At 38.1% G+C, this 27,372-nt stretch overlaps 1 protein-coding gene across 1 annotated transcript in view; it reads left to right on the forward strand.

Moving 5' to 3' along the window:
- The window catches only part of TRAPPC8 (trafficking protein particle complex 8), a gene marked incomplete at its 5' end in the record, with an annotated part of 48,777 nt that extends 21,771 nt beyond the window's left edge, over window positions 1–27,006 (forward strand). The window contains 17 exons of the mRNA XM_009084628.1: window positions 225–333; window positions 1,073–1,267; window positions 1,461–1,591; window positions 2,674–2,748; window positions 3,449–3,575; window positions 4,617–4,774; window positions 5,535–5,977; window positions 9,531–9,678; window positions 10,959–11,055; window positions 11,882–11,950; window positions 12,066–12,106; window positions 13,754–13,939; window positions 14,445–14,546; window positions 21,150–21,197; window positions 22,549–22,694; window positions 24,259–24,348; window positions 26,365–27,006. Of these exons, the coding sequence (XP_009082876.1) occupies window positions 225–333; window positions 1,073–1,267; window positions 1,461–1,591; window positions 2,674–2,748; window positions 3,449–3,575; window positions 4,617–4,774; window positions 5,535–5,977; window positions 9,531–9,678; window positions 10,959–11,055; window positions 11,882–11,950; window positions 12,066–12,106; window positions 13,754–13,939; window positions 14,445–14,546; window positions 21,150–21,197; window positions 22,549–22,694; window positions 24,259–24,348; window positions 26,365–26,599 (2,400 nt within the window). The remainder of the gene's footprint in view (window positions 1–224; window positions 334–1,072; window positions 1,268–1,460; window positions 1,592–2,673; window positions 2,749–3,448; window positions 3,576–4,616; window positions 4,775–5,534; window positions 5,978–9,530; window positions 9,679–10,958; window positions 11,056–11,881; window positions 11,951–12,065; window positions 12,107–13,753; window positions 13,940–14,444; window positions 14,547–21,149; window positions 21,198–22,548; window positions 22,695–24,258; window positions 24,349–26,364) is intronic.
- Between the last annotated feature and the right edge of the window lie 366 nt (window positions 27,007–27,372).

Consider the following 27,372-nt stretch of genomic DNA (forward strand, 5'->3'; position numbering starts at 1 on the left):
GTAAGTATGCATGAACTTTTATTTCTTACTGAAGGAAAAAAATACTTCTGACTGTCAAAGCAGTTAATTGAAGTTAGTTATTCCATCTTAAAAGAACTCTCTATTCAAACTTTGAGTGCTTTGAATTTAGCTTCCTTATCATGCAACCATTGGTAATGTATAGTATGGACTTCCACATGTTTGCATAACGGCATGACACTCTTTTTTTCACTCCTTTGCTCCAGAATGCAACCCAGCTATCGCCTGATGGGCCCTTGCCACAGCTTCCTTTACCATATATCAACAGCTCAGCAACCCGTGTTTTCTTTGGGCATGATCGAAGACCAGCAGAAGGTTAGAAAATTTTATGTAAACAGATTCAAGTCCCTTATTTAGGAAACTAAAATATATGCAGTAGTTGGTGTCATTTAAAAAAAATATGTCATTACGTAAAACAAATGTGAAAGTGTAACTTCTTAAAGAATAATTCAAAAGAGAAGCCTAAGCTTAGCATCTGCTTGCTACATGTTTTCAGATTTCCTGTGTAAACAGGAAGTTTGTGTATGTGGTTGTGCTGACTACCACGATTTTTCTTCCCTGGAAAGCTCCAATGCAAGTCTGTAATGAACTGCATGAAAGGGATTATTAGTGCTTTAGCAAATGGGAGGCACTAGTGGCAGTGCTAGAAATTAGCTTTACAGTTAACTTTCTCTTGGATGAAATGTGTGAAACACTGATTCCTGAGTGTAAAGAAAGCTGAGTGGAAATTCTTGTATAAACCAGTTCTGTGCTGTGGGGCTGTAGTCTGTCTAAAAGTTACTTTTAACCTGCGTATACCATGCAGCATGCTGAAATCTTGCAACTCCACAATTTCCACGTAGAACTATACTCAAATTATTCTCAGCATTGTCTTCCATGTGTGTATTTCCAAATGTCTTGAAATTCACTGTCTTAAATCAGTTTTTACATAAAAATGATAGTTACCTAGAACTTAAAACATTTTAGCAATGCTTCCCAAACTGCCAGCACAGCCCTAGCCTTGTGATGCAGCTGTTGCATGCCACTGTTCTCCTCTCCACCTTGCTCATACCAGGTGAGAAGCAGGCAGCTACACATGTAAGTCTGGATCAGGAGTATGACTCGGAATCATCACAACAGTGGAAGGAACTTGAAGAGCAGGTTGTTTCAGTGGTCAATAAAGGAACATTACCATCGAACTTTCAGCCAACACAGTTCTGTTTAAATCGGTACTCGGATAACTCCAAATTTCCACTTGCTGTGATAGAAGGTAAAGTTTAACATTTTTGCACTTCAGAAATAAAGTGAGTTAGATAAATTTGTGTAGTATTTCCTGTCCTACTATACCTTTGAACCAGCATTCCTGGGCAAGTCGTTTGCCCATGAATGCTTTGAGATAGGTGAGCCTTTAGTTTGTGATGGGGAAGGCCTGTTATCATCACTCTCTTGCACTTTTTTGATAGAACCAATAACTGTAGAAGTGTCCTTCCGAAACCCTCTGAAAGTTCCTCTTCTTTTGACTGACCTTTCATTGCTGTGGAAGTTTCAGCCTAAAGACTTCAATGCAAAGCATGACGGAGAAGCAAAAGAGCTGGTAAGGAAAGGTTCATCCTTTTTCAACCCAAGCGAAACAGCTGTGGGTGTGGACTGTGTATTTACTAGCCAAATTCTGTAGTGTGAAAGCATTTAAGTGTAAACATTAATGTTTAAGTGTAAATTAAAAAAAAAAAGTAAAAAACAAACCTTAGCTACTGAAATTCTTTATGCAGTGTTTAGATTTTCCTAGATCTGTAGAGCATAAAGGAGCCAAGTTAACAAACATGGTGTAATGTTTATGGTAAAGCTGAATGCAAAACAAAATACTTCCAAGATTTCATTGTATGTGTAGTGCATCTATTTTGAGTCACACTAGCCTTGACCAGCAAAAATGACTTGCGGTGTCCAATAGTTATATTATCCCTTACCTTTTTCTTATTTGAGCTACTGTACGTAGTGAAATGCATGCTGTGAAAAACTGTGCTCCTGTGACTTAGGAACATGTTGGCATCTTGATTAGAAGAAAAATTAAAATTTATTGCGTTAAAAATTAATGCTTTTAATACTTTAGATGAACTGTTTTACTACTGTTTAACTTAACACTTCAGCTAATACTGTCAAAACCTGTGAGAGACTGTTCTTGCATCTTAAAGGCTTTAATATGTTCCAGTACCTAATATTACAGTAATTCTTAAATATTTTTTTTAGCCAAAGTGTTTGGAACATAGTGATCCTTAAAGGTGCTGTAAGTGTTTGCCAGAGTTATAAACATGGTTTCATATAACTGAGTCTCAAGGGTTGCCATACACTTTCCCTTCTGTTCTGTTCTGAACTGTTACTTTAATCATATGATAAATAATTCTGTGGGTATAAGTGAAGTGGACTGGGAATGGTTCCAATTTATAGTGCTAAGTCTTAAATATCTCTTAAATAAATGTTTACTGAGCTCTCTAGCTGCTTCTTTAATTCAGAAAGCCTGAGAAGCTGTGTGTACAGCACCTGCTTGTCCTAACTGTCTGCAGTTTGAAATTCATATGCTTTTTTCCCTTGAACACTCTCAGAAAGCTGTAGAAGGTATTATTTATGGCATATTTTCTGCTTAGGAGTATTAGTATCTAAAAAGCCATTTCTTCTTTTCAGGGGATGTGTGATGAAGACATGGTAGGAACTGAAGCAATAGCCGAGTTTTTAATTAGTAGTGAGGAGACAAAAGTGGTAAGTACTATGCTTTGTTTTAAAAATAGTCTTTTCAATGTTGCACTTTAGGGTGGAATTCAGAGTTGTTATGATCTGAACTTTATGCTAAACTTATGTAAGATGTAACTGATACACGAAGTACTGAAACTTCTGAATCTCATCAGTGTGTATAAAATATCTGAAGGGAGGATGTGGCAGGACCAGAGGCAGTGGGCACAATTGGCTCCACTTGAACATCAGGAAACTTTGTTGGGGTTTATTTTATTTTAAATTGGGATGGTGTTTGAGCACAGGGCACAGTCTGCCCAGAGAGGTTGTGGAGTCTCCATCCTTGGAGATGTTAAAAGCTATCTGGACATGATCCTAGGCAGCTTGGCATTAGGTGTCTGCACTTGAGCAGGCAAGTTAGACAAGAGGACCTCCAGAGGTCCATTCCAGCTTTAACAGAGGCAGAATGAGAATGGTTAATTGTAACAAAAATTAACTTTTAGGATTTTTTCTTAATGTAATGAGCGTTTCTCAGCTGTGAATACATTTGATAAATAGTGTGTATGAAATCCTGAATCCAGGAAATGATCTGTAGTTACTGTGTGCAGTTACATCTGACACGCCTGTAAAGTAAATGTAGCTCTGAGTGTCTTTAGCAATTGGACATTTAAATGCAATAATACTTTTTTTCTAGTAGCAACAACAACAAAAATTTAACATATCTCCACAGGCAAGACTAAAGCTCTTTCCCCATCAAACAGGGGAGCTACATATTCTGGGAGTCGTTTATAATCTTGGCTCTGTTCAAGGTGCTGTGACATTAGATGGGATAGATCCTGCTATTGGATTACAGACAGGTAAGTGTATTATTGCCTGAAGTTCAGTGTCTCTGGAAGGGGGAGACATGGCTTCTGCAGGGCTAGAACAAAATTCTGGGGTTTAATGTTTGACTGTCATGATGCAAGGCCTTCCATCAGGTAGGAATGTAGAAACAAACGAAACAACTTAAATGGGAAAAGATTGATTTGACCACTATGAATCCAATGAGAAAGGATGCCAAACCTATATTTATTATTCCTTTTAAATCTGTGGAAATTCTGAAACCTAAAACATAAAAATGGTAAATATTCCATCTATGACATGTTGAGTGTATATCAATTTTTATTGACACGCTTGCCATTCATTTTTCATCTGGGTTTTTTTTGCTTTGTTAGCTTTGAACTTTTGTCTAAATGTTTCATTGAAGTTCTTTACCCAGATTCCCAAAGTTAAATTGACAAAATCTTTTTAGCATCTTGACTTGATTTCTCTTTCCTTTATATTGCCATATAAACGGCTTGTTAATTGCATGTTACCTGATCAGTTTTGTTGAGTCATTCATCTGAAACTGTTTCACAGGGAAAATTTAGTTAGGTGAAGTGGGGATTAAAGCACACCTTTGAAAGTGTCTGAAAGAAATAATGAAGCTTGTTTATCCACAAACTAGAAACCTTTTGAATAAAAACCATTTGCAGAGTGGTGACCTGTCTTTGATGGAAATAAGAATCCTTTGGGTGGATCCTTTCCACCTTGGCAGAAATTGGGAAAGGAAATAAATGCATCATCTTCATGCACTCTGTCTGCCATCTCCCCCTGCTAGTTGCAGTCTAACTATTGAAGGGCAGAATAAGTCCACACCAGTGGAAAACTGCTTGTCTGAAAGTACAGTAGCCATGTGTTGTGTGTGACAGTAAGCTTTGAATAGTTCTTTGTCAGTGATGCTACTTAATCAATGAACCGCTGCATGGGCCCAGTAACTGAAAATTAAAATGACTTTTGAGGTGGGGTAAGGAGCTTTGGATCGCTTCTCAGAAAAAAAGTTAGGAATTACTTAAATGTTGTAAAAATTATTTTTTCAGGAAAGTTTGTTTCCAATGGGTTATCTGTACGAGGACGGCAAGATCTAGAAATCCAAGGGCCGCGACTTAATAACACAAAAGAGGAGAAAACATCGATTAAATATGGACCCGACCGACGTTTAGATCCCATTATTACAGAAGAAATGCCTTTGTTGGAGGTATGCAGCTACTTTTTATTTGCAGTTTTGAGAAAATAAATGAACTCGGAGTTTATAAATATAATTCTAACCATGAAGCCTTGGACTAGTTTCTGATCTGTCAGTAACAAACTTGTGTAGTTTTTTTCCAAGTGAAGAAGCCTCAAAATGAATTGAGGGAAAGAAATGCTGTATTTTCTTTAGAATTTGGCTTGGCAGCAGCTTTTGCAGCCAGATTTCAAGGTGAGGGGGGAACAGGCAAAGAAGCGCTTTTTTTTTCTGTTTGCTTGCCATTCATCTAGAGCTGTTACTCAAGTTGGTTAATTAAAACAGAGAGCTTTTCCTTACTAGGGTTATTAAATGGTCTGTCTAACTGGTTAAGAGCAACAGTCTATAGAATGGGATAGTTCAGCTGGAAGTGATCATCTAGTCCAGCTGCCTCACCAAGTTAGAGTATGTTTAGGGCATTGTCCAAATGCCTCTTAAACACTGACAGGCTTGGGGCATTGACCACATCCCTAGGAAGCCTGTTTCCTAGGGATGTTTGACCACCCACTCTGTAAAAAATGTATCCTAATGTCCAGTCTGAACCTCTCCTGGTGCAGCTTTGAACCATTCCCATGTGAACTGTCACTGGTTTTCAGGAACCTCCCTCTACACTTGCTTTCCCCAGGAATGACTAGGCAGCAGTATAGTTTGAATGTTAGTGGTTGTTTTTATGAATGTTCATAGCTTGACTCAGTGTTCAGGCCTTTATTTTCTCCTTTTCTCTCCCACACAGGTATTCTTTATAAATTTTCCTACAGGGCTTCTCTGTGGAGAAATCAGAAAAGCCTATGTAGAATTTGTAAATGTAAGCAAGTGTCCTCTTACTGCACTGAAGGTCGTGTCCAAGCATCCAGAATTTTTCACTTTTGGTGGAAATACTGCTGCTCTAACACCCCTAAGTCCTTCAGCTTCTGAGAACTGTAGCGCTTACAAGACTGTTGTGACAGATCCTACCTCTGTGCGAACAGCACTGCTATCTTCAGCTTCTGCTGCAGACTTTGGGGTTGGCACAGGTGGTTCACCTGAAGTAATACAGGTTCCACTTCCTGATGCTATTCTTCTTCCTGGGGCTTCAGTGCAGCTCCCAATGTGGTTACGGGGACCAGATGAAGAAGGTGTTCATGAAATTAACTTCTTGTTTTACTATGAAGGTATTAAGAGACACTCAAAAATGTGGTAAGTTTTTTATCTACCTTTTCTGTCATACTTACTAGACGCATTATAAACATTGTGAGGAGGGAAGCAAATCTTACTGAATTTTTCCCTACTGCTGTGATGATGTAGAAGTGACCTGTTGTCTGCTATTCTATGCAGTCTTTTTTCTGATAAAATTTCCATATGAAATTGTATAGCCTATACTGCTTCCATTGAAGCAATAATTATTAATATAATAGAAAGGAGAGTTAATGAAGTTCTATTAACACAAACTCTGTTCGTATTTCTGTCGAAATATCTTTGAGGCATAGGGTGCATGTTAGCAAACAAAATCTTGTCTACTTAAAAAAGACTTAGTTCTTAGTTAAAATGTGATTAGTAATTGTATTGTGATGAAAGTTACTCTCTTTGGAGGGGTTAAATGCCAAATTTAAGTTGCACTGGAGATGTTGTATAGTACCTTTTTGGATCTTCTTGAGAGTGGACAGTTGAGTTTGACACCACAAGCTAACAAATAGTGCTTTCTTTGAACTTTACTTGAAAGGTAGCAAGGTGAATTTTTTGTCATGTATTCCCAAGTCCCACCCATGTCTGAGGCTCAGGAGGTAACTTTTGAGAAACCTGTTTTTCAAAGATTTTGGGGTCAGTAGGTCTTTGTTCAGAAAGTGAAGAGATCAGCCTTCGGGAGGCCATAGTGTAGAAACCTGCCAAACTGCCAAATTCTGAAATGAAGACTGTTTCTTTTTTTCCCCTCTTTTTCACTCTTCTGCAAATACTTTTCTTATGTTGCTACCTTACAGTTGTTAGACCTCATAGCTAGAGCTGAGAAAAGGTTGCAGCAGGCTTTATCTAGATTTAGTTTTTAGCCCACTAAAAATAATGGCCACAAATTTAGAAAGTTCTGTAATTTTCTGGAAGCAAAATTTATTACAGAGCTGTCTGTGCTGGATTTGTTTGTCTGGAGACTGTGTCTCTGTCCACCTTAAGAAGCTGTGCAGGCTAAGAGTGGACCCAGTGGTGTGGTTTAACTCCTCATACAGCCAAGCCCCACACAGTTGCTTGTTTGCTTCCCTCACAGTGTGATGAGGGAGAGAATTGGAAGGGTAAAAGTTAAAGAACTTGTGAGCTGAGATAGTCAGTTGAACAGGTAAAGCAAAAGTTGTGCATGCATTCAAAACAAGGAATTCGTTCACCACTTTCCATGGGCAGGTGTTCAGGTAAGCAGGACTCCATCATGCATAGTGGTTACTTGGGAAGACGCATGCCATCAGGCCAAACCTGTGTCCCCCTTCCTCCTTCTCCGTAGTTTTGTTGCTGAGCATGATGTCATATGACATGGAAGAACAGGTAAAGCAAAAGTTGTGCATGCATTCAAAACAAGGAATTCGTTCACCACTTTCCATGGGCAGGTGTTCAGGTAAGCAGGACTCCATCATGCATAGTGGTTACTTGGGAAGACGCATGCCATCAGGCCAAACCTGTGTCCCCCTTCCTCCTTCTCCGTAGTTTTGTTGCTGAGCATGATGTCATATGACATGGAATGCCCCTTTGGTCAGTTGGGTTGGGCGGAGAGAATTGGAAGGGTAAAAGTTAAAGAACTTGTGAGCTGAGATAGTCAGTTGAACAGGTAAAGCAAAAGTTGTGCATGCATTCAAAACAAGGAATTCGTTCACCACTTTCCATGGGCAGGTGTTCAGGTAAGCAGGACTCCATCATGCATAGTGGTTACTTGGGAAGACGCATGCCATCAGGCCAAACCTGTGTCCCCCTTCCTCCTTCTCCGTAGTTTTGTTGCTGAGCATGATGTCATATGACATGGAATGCCCCTTTGGTCAGTTGGGCTCAGCTGTCGCAGCTGTGTCTCTTCCTAACTTCTTGTGCACTCCCAGCCTCTTTGCTGGTGAGGTGGGATGAGGAGCAGGAGGCCTTGGCGTTGCACAGGGGCTGCTCAGCAACAGCTGAAGCAGTTTATCAGCACTATTTCCAGCACAAATCCAAACCATAGCCCCTTACCAGCTATTGTGAAGAAAATTGACTCTTATCCCACCCCAAACCAGCACACCTGGTTTCTGTACTATGCATATTCAGGGTGATGGTGAGGAGCTCACGTGAGCTCTAGTCACATGAACTAAATGTCTTGTGGCTGGAGTTTGTTTCTAGGTTAGGTCTGGGAGAGAAGCAAAGTTCATGTGCTGTGAGACTGGTCCATAATGTAAACCAAAGCAGAGTAAGTTGAAGGATGGTCAAGAAAACAGATTAGCAGGATGTTCTTGAAATCTTAAATTGTGGAAGTGCACCCATTGTTTAGATATTTCTCTGGTTTCTGAAATGCCAAAGGTAACTTTTCATTTGGCTTTAGTGTAGCCTATAGGAATAAGGATAATAATGTATAATAATAATGGTAACTATATAACTATAGTTATAGAATAACTATACAACATAGCTATTGGTTTTTTTTTTTTGTTTTTGAGAACTGATTTCACCTAGCATTCAGGAAGTGAGGTGTTTCAGAGATGGAAGATGGTCGTTTAGGGATTATGCTTGTTCTGTACTGTACTGGAATTTCCAGGGGAACTTTAGTGAAATGCTCTGGTTTAACAGTGCTTTTTGTAGAGTAAGCATAGCTTTTTAATGTTCAAAAAATGATTTAATTTGTACCCCCGAAACCTATACAAACATCTGTATTGCTGCAAAGCTATTTATTTTGTTCTGTAGATTATGAAGTAGAGTTTAGCAAGCCACTGATTTTTTTTTTCCCTCCTAAAACAAGTATTGCATATTTAGGTAATGCATATCAAATTTTTACATGCCTCTAACATTTGCAAGTGGAAGTTATGGTAACAAAAGCTTATGCATGGGAAAAGCTCATGTGTTTTGATGGTGTCCAAGAATGGAAGTTCACTCGTGTTCAGAAAAGCAGGAAGATAACGCTTACAAAGGTCCTGCTGTCCTGGAGGTTGAACATGCTGGGAAAAAGGCAGAGTGGCAATGATTTGGTTCCAGAAGATTCTCTGTTCAGGAGAATTTGTTGAATGCAGTGGTTTTCCCAAGTGGTTTTTAGTGATGTTTATGCAAGAGATGTGACTAATTAGTGGCCTAGTTATTTAGTTTTAATAATTTTCAATGGCCTATTTACTCAAAAACTATTTTCCAAAGCATGTGGTAGCATTAAATAGCTTAACGATGTCCCTGTGCCAATACATGTCTGATTGCTTTCACTGTGCCATTTGCCTTACATCTGAAATATTTCTGATGTGTTTTTCATCATGGTAACACCTGAACCTTGTTCTCCAGTATTTCTCCTGGAAACTCTCTGGCTAAGAGACTGCATGTTTGAACTGTAGCTACCCATGCAGCAAACTTGTTAAAATAATACAGTTTTGATAGGAAGCTAAATAGAAAAGTACAGCTTTGGTGGTTGAAATGAATAAATTGTGTAATGGCCTTAATATTGACAAACATAAAGCCAGATTTCTTGGTTTTGTGTTCTGGGCAGCAGTCCTGGTTGTTCAGAATCTTGTCTTTTTTTCCACCCTCCTCCCTTTCTCCCCACCCTCTTCCCTCCCTTTCCTAGTCATAGAGTATTGAGGCACACTGCAGTTATCTGTACTAGCCGGTCCCTGCACATTCGAGCTACTGTCTGCAGAAGTAATGCACTGGGAGATGAAGAAGGCAGAGGGGACAACATGCTGGCATTTGTGGATGTAGAAAATATCAATACTGTGAGTTATTATTTTGTATAATAATGATAATACTGTACTAAAGCTCATCAAATGCATGTCACCAGTGGAACCAAGACTCGAATAAAAGATTTTTTTACAATTACTCTGCAAACAATAAGTAAACCTTCCCTATGTTATTATTCCAATTACTCTTGGAAAGAGTATTAACATTAAGTTATATCTCACCTCTCTGAAAGTTTGTTATCCTAAACACATTCCAGTACTGTAGTTCAGTCATTTTTAAAGGAAGATTTATTCCAAATTGATGAATGTTCTTGATTGCAACTTCCAGGATAGTTCTGAATGAAACAACCTGTGCTCCCTGCAACCTCTCAGTGAAAACACTGGTATAATCAGTGGTAATGTTGAAGTAAAAATTTAAGCTCCAACTTGAAGGAAGTTTGTGTTTACATTTATCACCAAACTCTAAAGACGTTTTTGCTGATGTAATCCAAACCATGTCTGTTGTGATCTCTTGACTTAGCAGACCAGATGAAAATATTTCATTTTTTCATACCATGCTAATTTAAATTTACTCATTTTTTTGGTAAAGCTGCTCCCATTATTTCAACCACAGAGCAAGGTAATTGAATCCTCTGTTCATAGAATTCCTAGAGACTTAGGTGGTAGTGGAATCACTGAGCTGGTGTGTCATTTTGTTTTAAAGGTGTGTGCACTCAGTTTTGGTTTTTTTTTCTTCAGTTACTAGAGTGAATTTTGTCTACTGCTTCTTTGAGGAGGAAGGAATGTTTTTACAAAGTGCTTACCAAGTTAACAGTTTGAGGCTTAGTTGTCCACTACCACCTCACTGTTTGCAACAAAGGAAACCAACCCCGAAAACTACTTTTCATTGTGCATATATGTAAAAACAAAATGAATCTTGAATTTCTGGGATTTATGACCTAAAGTGGTCTTGGAAACCAAGTGGCCTACAGACAATGGATTGGAGTTTAAAAAGCCCAGTTTTTGTTATAGCCATCTAAATCTAAATTATAGTCATCAGGATCTAAATTACTAGCTTGCAGGTATTTTTCTGGGTGATCTTTATTTCCTTTTTGTGTGTCTTTGGAATTGGAAGTTGCTGTGAGCTGGGACTGTTGTTTCACATTACAGTGGGTCTGAAGTGTCTGCTTGTCTCTGCTTGTGTGTTATGGATGGTGTGACTAATGAGTTAAATTAAGATTCTAACAGTGCCACCTTGCAGTGGACGCTTACTGTCCGGTGTAGCACATCCCAGTTGTGGTTGGTCTTACCTGACATAATTTTTGTCTCTTTCTTAGAGTGAGACTGGAGTTAAAGAATTTCATATAGTGCAAGTTTCGAGTAATAGCAAGCACTGGAAGCTTCAAAAATCTGTTAATGTGTCTGAAGACAAAGGTGTGTATCTTTATCACCAAAATGATGGCAAGTTTAGCTTCTGCCTGATAAGAACGGTTAAAAGACTTTTACAAGGTGTTGAATTTGGCTTTCAGAATAATTAGTTTTCAAAACCTTTGTCCATTTCCAACATACCTTCTTTTGTTAGTGGTTCAAGAAATGTGTATTGACAGATAACCTTTTCAGACTTCATTAACTTTAAAAATGGACTTATAGGTTAATTATTTCTGTGACAGAGAAATCCATGTCCGGGGTGGCTGATAACTTGCCTCACAAGAAATATGTTTCAGTGTCCTTTGCTTTTATTTACTTGTCAGTGTTAAATTTAACTGATGAACAGAATATATGACGAGAGCTCTATTGAGCTATTAGCAGTAGAATTGCTAGTGCTGCATCCTGCTTTAGCTAATGCAAGCTGTTAATTTTTTAACTCCAAAGGTTCTGTTACTGTATCTAACAAATGTTAGCTTTACTTGTGTGCTGACATTTTTATGTACTTAAAAATTAGTATAGACATATATTCTTCTTGTATTAATGTTGAGGGTGAACCAGTCAGATGAACTGAATCTTTCATCCTCTGTTGTTTCCTTCTTTTGCTGCATCTCCTAAAGTATTATGACTCACTTCCTGCTCTAGAAGTATAGATGTAAAGTGTCAGCAGGAGGTGCATCTTCTTTAGTACCATGCAGTTTCTGTGCCTGATTACTTATGCTTTTTGGGTATCATCAGTATGTTTCATATTTGTGAACGTTCAAGAGTCATTTTTGGCTAAGGGACTCTGATTATGTTGAGGATGAAAAAAAACCTTGCAACCTTTTTCTTTCAGATACTAAACTTGCCAGCAGAGAGAGAGCCAAGTTATGTTTTAAAGCAGTAAGATGCAAAAACTCAGAAGGTAGGTTCTTTCCCAAATGTAGTAACTTGTTGAAGATAATACTCTTTGGATGCTGTATGCTGGAGGTGTGACTTCTCATGTTGCTGAAATAATGCTTTCTCTTTTTATCCCTTAGAAAATTACACATTTGCAGACATTGTCTTTGGAAATGAACAGGTAGGTGAACTGGTAGAGCTACATGTTTTGCCTTGTATAGGTGTCCCTGCCATGTGAAAGTATCCCAGTGAAAGCCTATTTTAAAACTGAAAAAGGGGAGCAGTGTTTTCATCATTGGAAATTTGAGTTTTGCATGTCAAAACCTCTTTGTCCTGTAAGTCAACTCTTTCTTTTTGCAAAGACAAGGTAAGGTAACATAGGGTAGAATATAGTCAGGAATTCTAGATCCCAGCTCCACAGTTGAACTCCTTTGGGATCACATTGCAATGCAAACCTTTTTGCTAATGCTTTTTCAGCTCATTGGAGCAGTTGTTTTAAGTTTCCCAGCCCTCGAGTTTTCTAGCAGAGATCTGTGGATATCAGATTCTTGTTAATTGTATTTTTTACTAAGACAAGTTGAAAATTATAATTACTTGTTTCAAAAATTTGAAATCTCTAATGGATTTTCAAAACAAATTTCAAAACTACTAGTGAGGTTGCAGTCAGTTCTAGGGGTCTGTTTATTTGATTTTTATTACAAGATTCTGGACTACCATGCTCTTCTAATCTATTTTATGCATACAGGTATTGTCTGAAGAATCCTTGTAGCAAATGATCTTGGTACAGCAAAGGCTTTTCCAAAACCTGAGGAGAGTAGGCCACTTGCATCAGATCAGAGATCTGCACAGTGGATTTAGTTATCTGGATGTCAGATTGCTTATTTTATTCTGAGCGTACATTTTTCCTATATGTATTCAGCTTTTTAAAGCCAAAGAATACCTATTCGCTGCCATTTCATTCCATAGGCATATAAATTGAAGTTAAGACTGAAAATCCGAGGTAGATGATCCTTCTTCACATTTTGAAAGTCAGAATCTGAGCTTCTGCATGAACTTTGCTCTTTTGGAGAACATTTTATTACAGTGGAGGCTTGAGAGGGGGGGCCCTGCCTTCTGGGCAGCTACCCCAAAAGCAGATTGTCTCCCTGGGTATCAGTATCCTGCTGATGCAGCAGTTAGCAGTTCTGCAGCAACATGCTCTGGAAAAGCTAATGGTTTTGAGAGGGAGGGGTTGGGAGGCTGCAGTTTCTTGCTTATCCTGTTGTTTCCAAGTACTCTTGGTGTTGCTTTTGAAACTACTGTTTCCTTATCAAGCTTTTGGTGTTGGAAAAGCTTGGCACAAGAAATGACAAACAGCACAGTGCTTCTGTGTTCCCTGTACATGGGGAATATGCTGTGCAATCGCTAGCAAAATATGTGTTTCTAGTTTTGATAAATTGTTCTAGCTAACCTGAGAAAAATATTGATAAACAAAAATGACTTGCAAGCAAGTTAGCTGGATGCTTCAGCTCTCTCCACTACACTTGATATATCACAGTAGGCAGCTTTGAGGTAAGCGTCAAGGCCTTACTTCCAAGTGTGGTATTTGTAGTTTTAAACTAGTAAGTTATAGCTCTGTTTCCCTATGTTACCTTAGGACAGCCCTTTAGATAGGGCTGATTTCTAACAGGTCACGCCTGGAAGTCAGGGTGTCTGGCATCCTGTAGGTTTGCAAAGGGAAGCAAAGTGAGATAATGGAACTGAAATAAAGTGTTGATCTCTGTTAGAGCAGCTTGTGTCAGCTTGCATCCTGTTCTGAACACTTTCTTGCCTTTTCTTTTTCTCATAGATAATAAGTTCAGCCAGTCCTTGTGCAGACTTTTTTTTCCAAAGCTTGTCCTCTGAAGTTAAAAGAACACATGTGCAATCTCATGCTCCTGGGTCTCAAAGGGCAGTGAAACAGTCCTTCGATGAGACAGTCAGATTGATACAAAGATGCAGTGAAGTTGATTTGAACATTGTAGTGCTGTGGAAGGTAGGTATGCTTGTGGCCTTTGTGCTAATTTGGACATGAAACATCACTGTTAGAAAATAATTTAATATAGCATCCTGAACTTGCAAACATATGCATATGAAATTTATGGGTGAGGGTTTGTTGTTTTTTAAAAACAGGCAAATTAACTAAAGTGCAAGAAGCAAAGACAGTCTTAATATCTGTTACTAAAATAAGTATGCTTAAATGGTCTTAGATTACTCTGGATGCACTCAGTTCAAATAGAAAATTATGAAGTCTTAAACCAAGAGATTTGTTAATGCTTATTTTTATAGAACTGTAAATGACCCGATCTGCTCTGAAGAAGTGGATCTTGTTTGTCAGAATGCAGATATTGAGTAGGGGAAATTGGCATAAATGTCATGCTAACCTCTAGGTTAGAACAGTACAGTATGTTCTACTTAAGTTAGGGGGAAGCCAGTAATTCTGTATTATGAAACTTATGATAGTTTCTGGTCTGCAAATGTCTTTGTATTATGTTCTGTAGGCATATGTTGTGGAAGACAACAAGCAGCTTATTTTGGAGGGCCAGCATCATGTTGCCCTTAATACAGTTGGGAAGGAGGCTGTTTCCTTTCCTCAGAAGCAGGTAATGCATTGTGAACTCTTCCTTTACAATTGCTTATTTCTCAAAATGGACTTCGTGAATTCTCTTGTACATAAGTGGAAGCTTTTGTAGAATCTTACATCAGGTACATGTTATTACTAAATAATTCAGGCTGACTGCAGCTTTGATTAATCATCTGTATTGAAGTACTGCTCAGCTTAAAGATGAGGAGAGCAATATGCAAGTAAGTATATTGCTGGGCAGTTGTGGAGTAAACTGTTCTGTGGTATTTCAGGATAGAACTAAAAGCTTGTTAATGGTATTAAAGGTAATGATTATTTCAGAAGGTTAATAGTAAGATTAAATATTTTAGATGGTTTAATTGTTGAAAGAAAATAGCATCTGTAAGAAGCTAATGGATGTCTTCTGGTACATGGGTTGGTAACAACTATGGAAGCTATAGATAAGTTTGTGTAAAAACACTCAATTCAGTTTATGTGGGTGAAGAAGACTAGTGTGCAAAATAAAAAAATAGGTAAGTCTTGTACTTAGTCTTCTACTGTGCACTGTGTTGCTGTACCTTCTAGTTTTGGTGCCATTCTCTTTATGTTTTTACCAATATTGCAAACATTATATATAGCTTTTAGGGAGCTCTTAGAGTTGCAGCAAATACTACTGTATTTTAATTTTGTCACAAAAGTCACATAGGACAAATTCGTCATTCTATAAAGTCATCCTATAATGCAAGTAGTGAATTACTCTGAAGCTGTGCACTGGGCTTTGGTTCATAAGCCTTAAAGCATTTGTACATTGTTAAGATAATTTTTTCCATTTAGTTCTTTGTGCAATGAAATAAATGGGAATTTGTGTGCAGGGGCTCAAGCTATGCTGAGCAATACAAGAGGCTACATTAGTGTAATGGCAACTGTGCCCCCTGGTATTACCTTTCCTGTCTTGCAGTGTGTGGAAAGCAGTAAGTCACACTGTAGACATGTAAAGTTAAGAGAGAAAATCCTGTGAGCTGCTTCCGATCTTGTTGAGGTCTGCATCTCACAAATGGGTGGGAAGAGAAAACAGGAATGAATCACATCTGCGTCCTAAAATAAATGACTGAACGAGCTATGGGTAAAAATTTGTATTTCTTGCTGACTGCACTGGAACTCTATTTGTCTGTATCAAATACAGTTTCAAACGAAAATAAATTAATCCTGCCACCAGCAACAAGGAGGATCCATAGGTGCCCTCAATTATTTTTGAGGAATACATCCTACTATACTAGCATTCTGTCTATGATCTGTTTTTCATCAAATTTTTATTACAACTACATTCAAATAAATCTGTATTGGCTATTGTATTCACTTTTGTCGGCATGAGGAACATACTTTGAAGCATTCTGTATCTTGGTTGGAAGCAAAAAAGCATCTGCATTGTGGTGCAGTTGAAATCTGGTGTATAAGAGTAATGGTGGATATTTTTAATAAACATGATAATTCTGTGTCCTCATGGTAACCAAAGCTCAGATTTAGCTTGAATTTTAAGAGCCTGTAGTCTCAGGACTGCTAAGAATTGAGAAATTTCATATGCTCGTGTACTACTATTTTTTTTTTTTCAATTGGCACTTTGTACTGTGAGGAGGGTAGGTATACCTCACCTTCCATCTCAGTGATTTGACAAACTAAGTGATTTGAGACTTTTCAGCAGTTTACTTCATTCAATCCACACTTCAGAATTAAGGGGTAAGGCTAGATAGAGAATACATTTAATTTCTTAATTCAAAGACAATATGCAATTCTTACCTTGCTCTCACATGAAATTAACACAAACAGTGTAAAGCTGGGGAGAGTGTAGAAAATCCTAAACACAAACTTCACTGCTAACTTAACATTTTCAGTCTATAGTTTTGTCTTGTAAATCTGTATTTATTTTCTAAGCCATGAACTGGATTGGAAACTCTAGACTGTTCCTGAATGCCTTGTGCTGGCAGTACAGAAGTTAGTTGTTTTCTGAGGACTCGACAGCAGAGGGAGTTGGAGGTGCATTTACCAATGCGTGTTGGTTACCAGTTCCTGAATGATAAAGACCTGCTCAGATATGAAAAAAACAAATGTATTTGCGGATTCTGAACAGGGTGTCACCTAGGAGGACCTCCTCCTAGTCCTCTCGCTGCATTTCTTGTGTTTGGTTTATTGATATTCTTCACTGACTCTCTTCTTGACTTAAAATGCGTCTGCTTCATGCTATTGGAGTCATCCAAGGAATTTTTGGCTGGCAATACAGCAATCTCCAACCAAGAACGGTCTCACAATGGACACGGAGGAAACATGAACAATATTTGTCTTGTACCCCCTTTATTTCTTCTAGTCTGCTTAGAAATGACTCAAACCTTAGCTGAAATAATGAAATAACCATGTTGAACAAATTGGCATAGCTTGCTTTACATTTTGGTTAAACTCTGTATACTGTTTGGCTTCTGCTGTTTTGTGAATTATGGTATATCTCAGATTAATTCTTTGCCAGCTTCTAAAGATGTAGTTTGGATTTACAGAAGCTTCTACTGCTGTTCAGGGAAACAGAGCTGCAGTAAAGCACTGTAGTGAAGAGATTGGTATTCTTTGGCACACTTATGTTTAAGTTGTTCCAGCAGTTGCTGGTAGATTGGTAGTTGGGTGCACTGGTATAAAGTCATCTGTTACATACATGTACAAGCTAAGATGTCACACTGCTGTCTGAGACATGTGGATGGGTGGTTACTTGTGCTTGGTTTGTGGGACATGTAATGCATACAGCAGGGATGTGGAACAGAACAGGATGTGATTACTCCTATATTGCAGTAGCATAACTTGCTGTAGTATTCGATAAAGTCAAGATAAAACCTCTGGTTATAGTGGGGCTTGGAGGAAGGTTAAAATAATTTTCTGGGTAAAATTTCTGTGTGTACTACCAGTATAAAAAGAAAGTAAGCAACAGTAAAATTCTGTACAAGTTCTTGGCTGCTCAAATGCATGTGCTTCCTTTTCTTCCCATGTCTGTTCCAAATAGAATTATGAATTCTATTCTTTTTCATTCTAACCAAGACAGTAACTATGACTTTGAAGCTTACTGGTTTTCTGTCACTGAATTCAGATTTTTTTGTCATTGTTTACACCACATGGTTTGTTGTTTAACTAAGTAGCACTGCTTTTGAGCATAGGTTACTGGGCACAGTAGCCTTACCAGGTGATGTGATTAGCTACTTACATCTTTGTTGTAGAGTTTTGGAATTGTAACACGTAGTATACTGAAGGAACACTTAGTGAATACTGACTTTGTTCAAGCATTTATTTGTTTCATATAAGAGGCTCTCTGGATAGCACAAGAAACATTTATCTACCTATCCTTTCTCTCATTTGTATCTTTGAAAAAATGTCCTTTTGCTAAGGGTAGGGAGAAAAACGCTAGACATAGTTTATTGCCTCAAACCAGAAACACTGAAGTTGCCACAAAGGGATATGTTACAGTCACAGGCAACAATACGTGAAGAATAAATCACATAAGGTGTTTGTAAAGTTAAGAGTTGTTGGGGTTTGTTTTGTTTTGTTTGTTTGTTGGGTTTGTGTGTGTGTGTGTTTTTCATGGTGGTTTTGGTTTTGGGTTTTTTTTTGACAATGATACTGCTATAGGTTCTGTTTCTCTTCTGAAACCTGCTTTCAGGAATCAGGTAGTTTTAACTGAAGGTCAGCACGTGAAATACATACACGTGAAATATTCTGTCTCTTGTTTTTGACCTCTCTACCTTAACTTAGAGAAAGGACAAAAACTTAAATGAATTAAACATCCAGCCACAGTCAGGGCTGTTGATCAGTATTATTTCTTATAGCTCTCTTCTCTGTTTTCCTAATCTGATGAATTCAATACAAAAGATTCCAGAGGAGAAGCACGGTGTAATGTGGTGGGATGGAGGTAATAGTGTGGTACTGGGGCACTTGCCTCACTTGTGATTTCCAAAGACTTTGTCCTGATGTAAGGTGAGAAGCAGTGTAGAGGCTTGTCACTTGAGTGTCAGCATGTTGGGAATAAGCATCCATATTTCTGAAACAGATTAGCATGTCAGTGTAAACTCAGTTTTGACTGACTTCTAGATGAGATAGTGCCTATGAGTGTGGTTTAGATCGTATGTATGTTTACTTTTAAGGTACTGGCCTCTTTCAGGCACTTTGATTTAATTGTGAAGTGGTCTTGTAATGCATGAAGTGGATACCTTCCAGACAGGATTAATCCAGGTGTGCTTTAGGACTGCACCTGATGTGCTTCTAAGCTGCTCATTCAGTCCTGTGAGTTACACCAGCACTAGCTCAAAAGCATAATCCATAAAATGCATCCAGCATGGATGCAGGCTGTTTGGCAGTGTCTCGCTTAGAGAGGATAATTTTTGGGTAACACTGCTTCCTAAAATAGACGTAACTTACTGAGTCAGCAGCAGCTTGGTTGGAAGCAGGAATTTTTGAAATGTAGGAGAGGGTAGGGTTTAAATAACTCCATTTTTCCTAACAGTCAATTACTGGAAGTAAAGTCCTGTGCTAGTCCAGGGTTTTTTTTACAGAATATGTGAGAAGGGATGCTTGAATCAAACACAGATTGTTGAAATGGATCTAAAACTTTGTTTAAACAAGCTTGGTGGTAGAGGGAAAGCAAATTTCTTCATAGCTGAGAGCTAGAATGGATCTAGATGAGTCACATGTTGAAGGAGGCAGTTTAAAACTGGGGTTTTAAAATGGGAGTTCTCAGATCTAAAATGGGAAAGGGAGGAAAACACATCACTTAAGATCTCACTGTCTCACTCTTACTCCATTGCTTTTATATAGTCTGCTATTACTTGTGCTTAGCTTCATTCAAGAGTTTCCTGTTTAGGTTTTTTTCTGTGCTGTGTGTATTGGTCCCTCATACTTGACTGAGCATGTTAACAATCCTTTGGGCTATGTGAGACTTGTGATTTATGGGGTAAATTTGCTGATTTCCCATACAACTTGGAAATGAGATTGTGGTGTTTAACTTTTTCTGGTGTGTTTAAGAGCACATTGACCCAGTCATTGAGAATATTGGTTTTGAAACTGAAGACTTTTAAGTTGTCAAATATTTCATAGAAAAATCTTTTGAAATGTCTGCACATGAAGGTGCCATCACTTCCATCTGCCTGATGGTAAGGAAGAACTTTTCAATTTCAGAGTGCATTCTGAGATATTGAGGAATGTATTTATGGGTATATCTATTACATCCATCAGATACAGCAAAAGATGCTTTGAATGGTGTAAATTTTAACTTTTTCCAATTTTTAGCTTAGTATGGTTGCAGGGGAGATCTGAAACCAGTGTGAATGACTCATGCAATTTCAGAAGTATATATAGGGGTGATATGTAATCATTTCCAAGTAGCAAAACACCAGGCACTAAAGGTCCTGTCTTTTTTGTAACTACCAAATAAGTGAACATGTTGAGACTGTTCTGTTTGCAGCAGTGTCTAGGTTTAACTGTATTTGTTTGAAGGTGGCCTTTGTAAATGGCTTTGGGCAACAAGAAGCTTTCTGAAAGTAGAAACAACTTTCCCAGCACCAGTTGCACAGTAGTTCTTGAAAGGTAACTGAGGCAGCAGTGTGGTTCTGGTGCTAATGCTTGTTGTGTTTCTAGTAAAAACCCCAAAAACTTCAAAATGCAACTATAAAGCTTAAAGCAATAACAAAAGCACACGTGCTTCTTCCAGCCTCTTGTTATGATGAAGTCTCTCCCAATCAAGCCTCTCTACCACTGCCAATATGTATGGATGAGATAATCAAATTACACCTTAACTATTACTTTTAAAGGGAGCATCTTAACCATTGATGTGGCCTCCTTGTATGTAGTATATGGTGCTTGCTGTCTGCTGGAGCTCGTGACACTTCTGGAGGCTTTGCAAGGAACCACAGTGGGTCACCAAGCAGACTTTACATGTCAGAGCTTCTGGGGGTTTTGCCTTTTAAAAGGCAGTACCCCATTTGGGCTGATATTTTGGAATTTCAGCAGCAAAATATCACCTCATTAAATATTGGTTTTCTTTTGCTTTGTTTCTAAGTATAAATAATCAAAAGTCTTGAGGCTGTTGCTGCTTGGTGTGTATTGTGGAAAGGAAGGTACAGGTGCCCCAGGAAGTATGGGCATGTCTTTTTGTTTGGTTGGTTTTGTAAATTTTTATTGTAGCCTTGATCTAATTTCACAAGCTCCAGACTAGGACAGGAGTTTAATGCATTTATTGGCTGTCTCTTGGCAGCTGCCTCATGGGTATGGACATCTTATTGTGGTTACCGTTTGGAAGTGCTTAATTCTTTCCTAAACCACTAAATGTCATATCTTAGCCTTTATTCCAGGTACACAGTCATGAAAAACCTAGACTTTGAGCAGTTGAACTTGGAGAGACACGTCTTTTCTGACACCCCAAAGCTGGCTCGAATTAAGGTTTAGCTCTGATGGTGAATGGTTCATTTTGCTACTTTTGAGTCCTTCGACAGAGGTGTAATGTTAGAACTAAAGGTTTGAAGTATTAACAGCCCTCTGCACTTTCACCAGTAAATGTTCCTGCTGCAATTCATGATGTTCTTGTCTATTTGTAGAGATAAATATTCGTATTTGTCTTTTGTAGGGTTTTAAAAAAGTACTCGGGAATTCTGATTGGGAGGACTTGGAACAGGTAATTGACTCTAGGGCGAACTATAGTATGTAGGATATTGATATGTGGTTGGAGACAGCCTTGAATAATTGGTTGGACTGTAATTTGAGGGGAAAGATCAACTTAAATGAAAGCCTGTAATCTTTGCTGTATCTCAGGCTGTCAGTTTTCATTGATAGATACCATAGGTTAGGGTGGAAATGCCAAATCCATTCAACACTTAAAATAACCTTATTGTTACTGTGAAATGTCTTTGTTCTTCTCAAATTACTTTTTAAGAAAACTGCTCTTCCTTTTGAAGAGAAGGATTGCAAGCCTGGTGTCTTCCTGGTATTACCAGCACAGACAAACAATGACGAAGATGTTCATACACATTGCAGAATGCTCAGTGTGTTTTGATTTTAAGTCAGGTTTTGTTGCTGGTAGTGTTTCTTTCCAACTTAGGAGGTACAATCCATCCCTCTTTAATGAAAAGTATTACTTTATTACACTGTACTGACTTATTGGTGACTTTTTAAAATCTCATTTCACATACTCTTAGTAGGGAGCTGCACTTATTGCTGAAAATTCTTTTTTTCTTTTAAAGATGGACTTTTTGCAGAAGGGATTCATAAGGGGATAGTAACAGGCAGCCTCTCCCTGAATGAATCCTGCTCACAGAACAGATTAGATCGTGTTGTACAGAAATGCTACCCCAAATGCAGCCTGTTTGCCTCATTTGGTGTTACAGCTTTCTGTATCACTTAATTTGTTCTGCTGCAGAGACTGATTCTGCCCACGGGGTTAGGGTGAATCCCAAATAGTGTGTCAGTGCTTGTCTTGGCCTTTCAGCTGGGGACAAAGGTAACTTTCATATCTGCAAGTGCTTGTTACGCAGTTTTGAAGATAGTCTGTTATTAAATCCTTCTGTCAGTGTTAGCTTGTTCCTGTAAGTTTCTGTTTGCTTTACTTTGGACCTGTTCTGAGAACTTGCATATTGGCTTATCTGTTGTGAACTTCCCAGGGCAGGTGATGAATTTATTTTTTTTTTTTGTTTGTTAGGTACAGCTGCTGAATAGGGAACTGTGTATATGCTGCCCCTTTTTCTTACAAGCAAACCAAACCCAAATGCTAACAAACCACTGCAGCAATAGTTTTGTGAAACTTTGCAGAGATAGTGTAGCTGTGAAATCTGTCTCAAAAGAAGGTAATAGATGAATCCTATCAGTTCCTCATCTAGCATGCTTCACTACAAAACACATGGGGAAGAACTGTAAGCTTCCTGATGCTGCAGACTTGTTTCCCTATATAGTTCATAGTGGAAAATTGCAGCTTCTGTGATTTCTTGTACCTTATGTCACTATTTTGAAGGTTATCCTGAATTGTGTTTCAGGAACTACCAGAAACGGTTCTCTTAAAGTTTTTTCGACCAGAAAATACACCGGTACCTGCAAGACCAACACCAGAACAGCTTTCTAACCTTATCAAGACAAGTCTTCATTATCCAGAGTCTTTCAGTCACTCTTTTCATCAAAAAAGGTTAGTGGAACATTTTCTTTAGAAACTTAAGGAATATTGGTAATTGGGACATAAATCCTGTTGATAGATGCTGTGTAGGTTATGGTACAAAAGATAAGTCTGGTATGCAAGGGTGAAGTCTTGCTTAATTTCTAAATTCACTGAGAATTTTATGGGTAAAATGAAAGTTTCATTTAAAAAATGGGCTCTAGTCTCACAGTTCAGAGTTTCAATATTAACAAGTAATGTTAGTAAATTTAGTGGAAGAAAAATAGTCTGCTGCCTTTGTGCCTGTTTATTTTTGGTGTTAGAGTAAACAGTGTGATTTCTTTGAGAAGCTAGAAAAAAAGTGAGAGGTACTTTTAAGTCCAAATAACTGTTACATCTACACTATCTGACTTGCCAAGATTAGCTGCACATGGCTCTGATTATGTCAGAAAGAAAGGTGGTAGCAGTTCAGGTCACTGGAGCTTGTGTCCTGAAATTCTGAACATCAGAATTAATCTCTGTCAAAAAACATACTGCTAGAGTGAGTTAGTTGGAGCCTGTAAAGTCCAGGAGTCTTTCAAAATTAGAGTGATAGGAACAAAACTCCCTGGATTAATTTCTAAATGTTAAATGAATTATACTTGAAACATGAAGAAGATACCTATTTAAGTTTGAGTTGTTTTATCTGAAAACTCTACCGTGTTATACTGCTTTCTAAAATTTCAGTTAATGTAAGTTGCTGAAAGAAAGGGATTTCTTTCATTATAAAATCCAACATTTAGGTATTTTCTAAGGTGCCAGATTTCAGTGGCAGTTAGAGAGCATGCGTTATTCCAGTAAGTTGTTCACCTCTTACTGGTTATAGTTGCTAATTGTTCTATTCTTGTAAGTCAAGTTTAGGATATTTAAACTGTTAAGCAGTGGCAGGGAATTCCAGTGACAAATCATAGAGCTGTTTCAGCTGCAGCAGTTTGTATTCTTAGCTGTCAATATCTTGGTCTTTCTTGCTGCAGCATATTGATAAAAACAATTATACTGATTGTAACAAGCAGAATAGCAACTAACTGTATTAGTTTTATTGAGGATAAAGGCTTAAATTAACAGACATGTATGTGCTCTCTGTTCTGTTTGGGCACTGTTCAGGCTACAGCTTTAGCCTTTATGTCAGCAATTCCTCTACTGCAGGTAGTGCAGAAGAAAAGTATCTAGTCAAAATGTGCCAAGCAGGGGTTCAGAGAATAGCCTACTGCAGCATGTTATCCCATTCTGAAATGTCTCTGGTCATAAAAGCAGATTTCCTGTAAACTGAGGTACTATTGATGCTTTTGCTAGCCTTTCTCAGCTGAATGAAGGAAGCTGATGACCTCATTTGGCTCAAATCAACCACTGCTGTTTGCCTTAATTGACAGCTTTTATTATAAGTAGCTCTGGTTGATGTGATTAGATTGCTATGTACACTGTCTGACTGTTGCATAGCTGACAACTGCATGGTAGTTCTGTGCTACTGGAAGTTCGTTGTAACTGTGTAAGAGTATAATTAAGACCATCCAAAGTAAGACTTTTTTTCCTTTACTGTGGAACTCTTTTCTCTTTGCAGCCTCTGTCTGGTGCCTGTCACTCTGCTACTTTCCAATTGTTCCCAGGCTGTTGTAGATGTGATGATTGATTTGCGGCATAAACCAACAAGGTAATGTGCGAATGTCAATGAAACAGTGGTTTTTGAGATCACTTCCTAGTTTGGGGAGCCTTGTAATGTTTTAACTATATTGAATATCTACAACAGGATTTTTGCAACAGTAGCTTCTTTGAAAGAATGGAAATTGATAAAGGGCCCATATAGTAAAATGGGAGTCTTCAGGCAGTGCTCAGTCTTACTTTGCCTAAGACAGAACCTTGAATTCTGACTCATGAATAATTAAACCTCTGCAGATCTTTTTTTAGGAAAGTGGAAATGCTTTTCAACTAAGGGAATAGGAGCTTCAGCAGCCTTATTTTATTAAACATGTTGTTGTGTTTTCATTTTTAAAATATCAAGTAATTTGTAGAAAGCAACTTTGGAAGTTTAAGCAAGTACTTTGTCCTGCAATTTGGCTTAGTATAAAAATTTACAGAACCTTTCATAAAAGGATATTTTTAAGACTTCCTCTAGGTTTAGCAGCTGATTCTTATGGTTGCCTTTTTGCCTAGAACTGTGGTTATTATGTGCGAAAATACTAGTACCAAGGAGATGTTTTTGTGAGTTGTTTCTAAAAGTTTTACTAAGGATTTTCATGGGAGAGAGGATTCAGTAGCATGATATACCATTGTAATTCTGCCACTTCTGTTACAACAAAGCAACTTTAATTCACGTCTAATTCAGGTGACACCCCCCACTTCCTCCCTTCTGCCCCCTTAGACATAACACTACCTGGTCTTTTTATAATGAAGGGGGGGAGAAGGACTGGGAAGACACTGAGAAGTAGGCTTAGTCATGGGGAAACATTGGCATTGTGCCAACAGTCCATGTAGGCAAGTAAGAAACTAAAAGCCTGGATCCTAGCACACAGGTTCAGAAATGGAGGACAGAGGACTTAAGTGTGGATTACCTTTCAGTTGTGATCAGGAAGCTATTCACTGCTCTGTTGCTTTTTCACAGGATGTTCATGTTTTGTAACATAGTAAGACATGTCTTTGGAAGGATGGTGTACACATGTGTCTTGAAACTTAAAAATAAACAAAACCCCAGCACTCCTCCTCCCAATTATTAATGCAGTGTCTCTAAAGCAGTGTATATCCATGTTGATTATTCCTCTGTGACATGCATTCTGATTTAGCTCTAGCTCATGGGACAGGCCTAAGAATTTGAGTCTTTTTACTCCATCTATTAGTGTTAGGTGCCAGTTATGTAGAAATCTGAGAATATACTGAATTCATACTTATACCTATATGGATAATTAATGTTCTGTGTATGTTGTACAGTACATTAGGAACCAAAGAAATGCTGTAAAGATTTGTGATGATGCATCTGAGCTAAGGGCAGAGCCATTATAAAGAGTGTTAAGTGTGAGTCAGAGGACAGTAAAAAGTATTTGGTAAGAAATAAGGGCCTAGAGTTAAACTGAGCTGATGGGTGGACATAGGCATCCATAAATACACCCAAGGGTAGCTTAAGTACTCTCTCAGAGTGTGTATATGTTTGTGGGGATGGGTATGTGTGGATATGGATGCAGTAGGAATGAGGACAGATAGACCAGACCCTGTTTTTTGAAGCTGCATTTAATATCTTGATAAAATGCTAAGCACAGTTCTGTCTATAGCTGTCACAACTGTCATCTTCACAAAGTCTAGCTTTGTCTTGCTTGGGAAAACCTTAATCCCTTAAAGGTAGGGAGGGTGTGTGAAGCAAAGTAAGGAGGATGTATTTGGGGGAGGGCAGTGATGATAGGCAAGCAGTCAAAAAGAATCAGCAACTTCCAAGACCAAGACAAATGACAGTGGGCACTCCTGCATCCAAAGATTGCTGGAATAGGAACTTAAGTTCCCAATTCTTAACTTCTGAAAAGAAATTTTAAGAGACAATAAAGAAGCTTAACTTTGTAAGGGGCTGGTGATGGGAACGCAGTGGATTTTGAAATCCTCGGAAAACTTGAGGTTAGAGAGAGTCATGTAAATTGGTAATACATGCTTCAAGTGCAGAGAATAATGTATTTACCTTCTCTTTCAGCTCCGAAGCACTAGAAATACATGGATCTTTTACGTGGCTTGGGCAGACACAGTACAAGCTTCAGCTTAAGAGCCAGGAAGTCTATAGCTTGCAGCTCAAGGCTTGCTTTGTTCATACAGGTGTCTATAATCTTGGAACCCCCAGAGTATTTGCCAAGCTAGTGGACCAAGCTACCTTGTTTGAAACGAGTCAGCAGAACTCCATGCCTGCACTGATCATTATCAATAATATCTGACCACTTCCGAAAAAAAGAAAAACAAACGCACTAAAAGACAAAGTAAATGGGATTCTTTTCTTATCTTGCTGGTTGACATTTTGCTGCAGTTTTTTTTGAAATAGCACCTCAAACATCTAACTTGTTACTAAAGATCGTGTAGAAAACAAAATAGCAAAATACTCAGATGACTTGTCAATTTATTTCTCGATGCAATGCACGTTGGACTGAGAATACGTTTATCCTTTTATAATGTATTTCTTCTCTGGTAATTAAGGTATTCATAAGACAAAATACTCTTTAACTCCAGATCTGAACATACTTGTATGTCCTATGCCCTGTCAAAAATGCAGCTTGACCGCTGTTACAACTTCCAGCATGGTGTGTTTAATATTTGTGGCTGTATTAGGATATGGTTCAGGAAGAAAACCTCATTGGCTTTTTCCTGTCTGAAGCCATTAGTCATGGTAAATCCCAACCTTACTGTGAAGTTCAATAAGGTCTCTCAAATCCATTTCTGGTTCTCAGTTCTTTAGTTTAAAATTTAGTTTTCATATTTATGGAAACTAGTGACCTTTCAAGGTTTACATAAAAGTCCCACCTAAGGTGTTTGAAAAAATAATTTCTTGAACCAGTTTGAGTATTTTCTCATTCATCTCAACACAGAATGCACTATTTCACAACTATGAGATTGTCACTTAAATTGTCACTTACTTTATTATGTAACTATAACAACTGATCAGTTTTAAAAAAAAATCTACTCAAGATTTTCAAGAAATGTATTATATTTATAA

Source organism: Acanthisitta chloris, unplaced genomic scaffold (genome assembly GCF_000695815.1).
Source record: "Acanthisitta chloris isolate BGI_N310 unplaced genomic scaffold, ASM69581v1 scaffold2710, whole genome shotgun sequence".
Lineage (NCBI taxonomy): Eukaryota > Metazoa > Chordata > Aves > Passeriformes > Acanthisittidae > Acanthisitta > Acanthisitta chloris.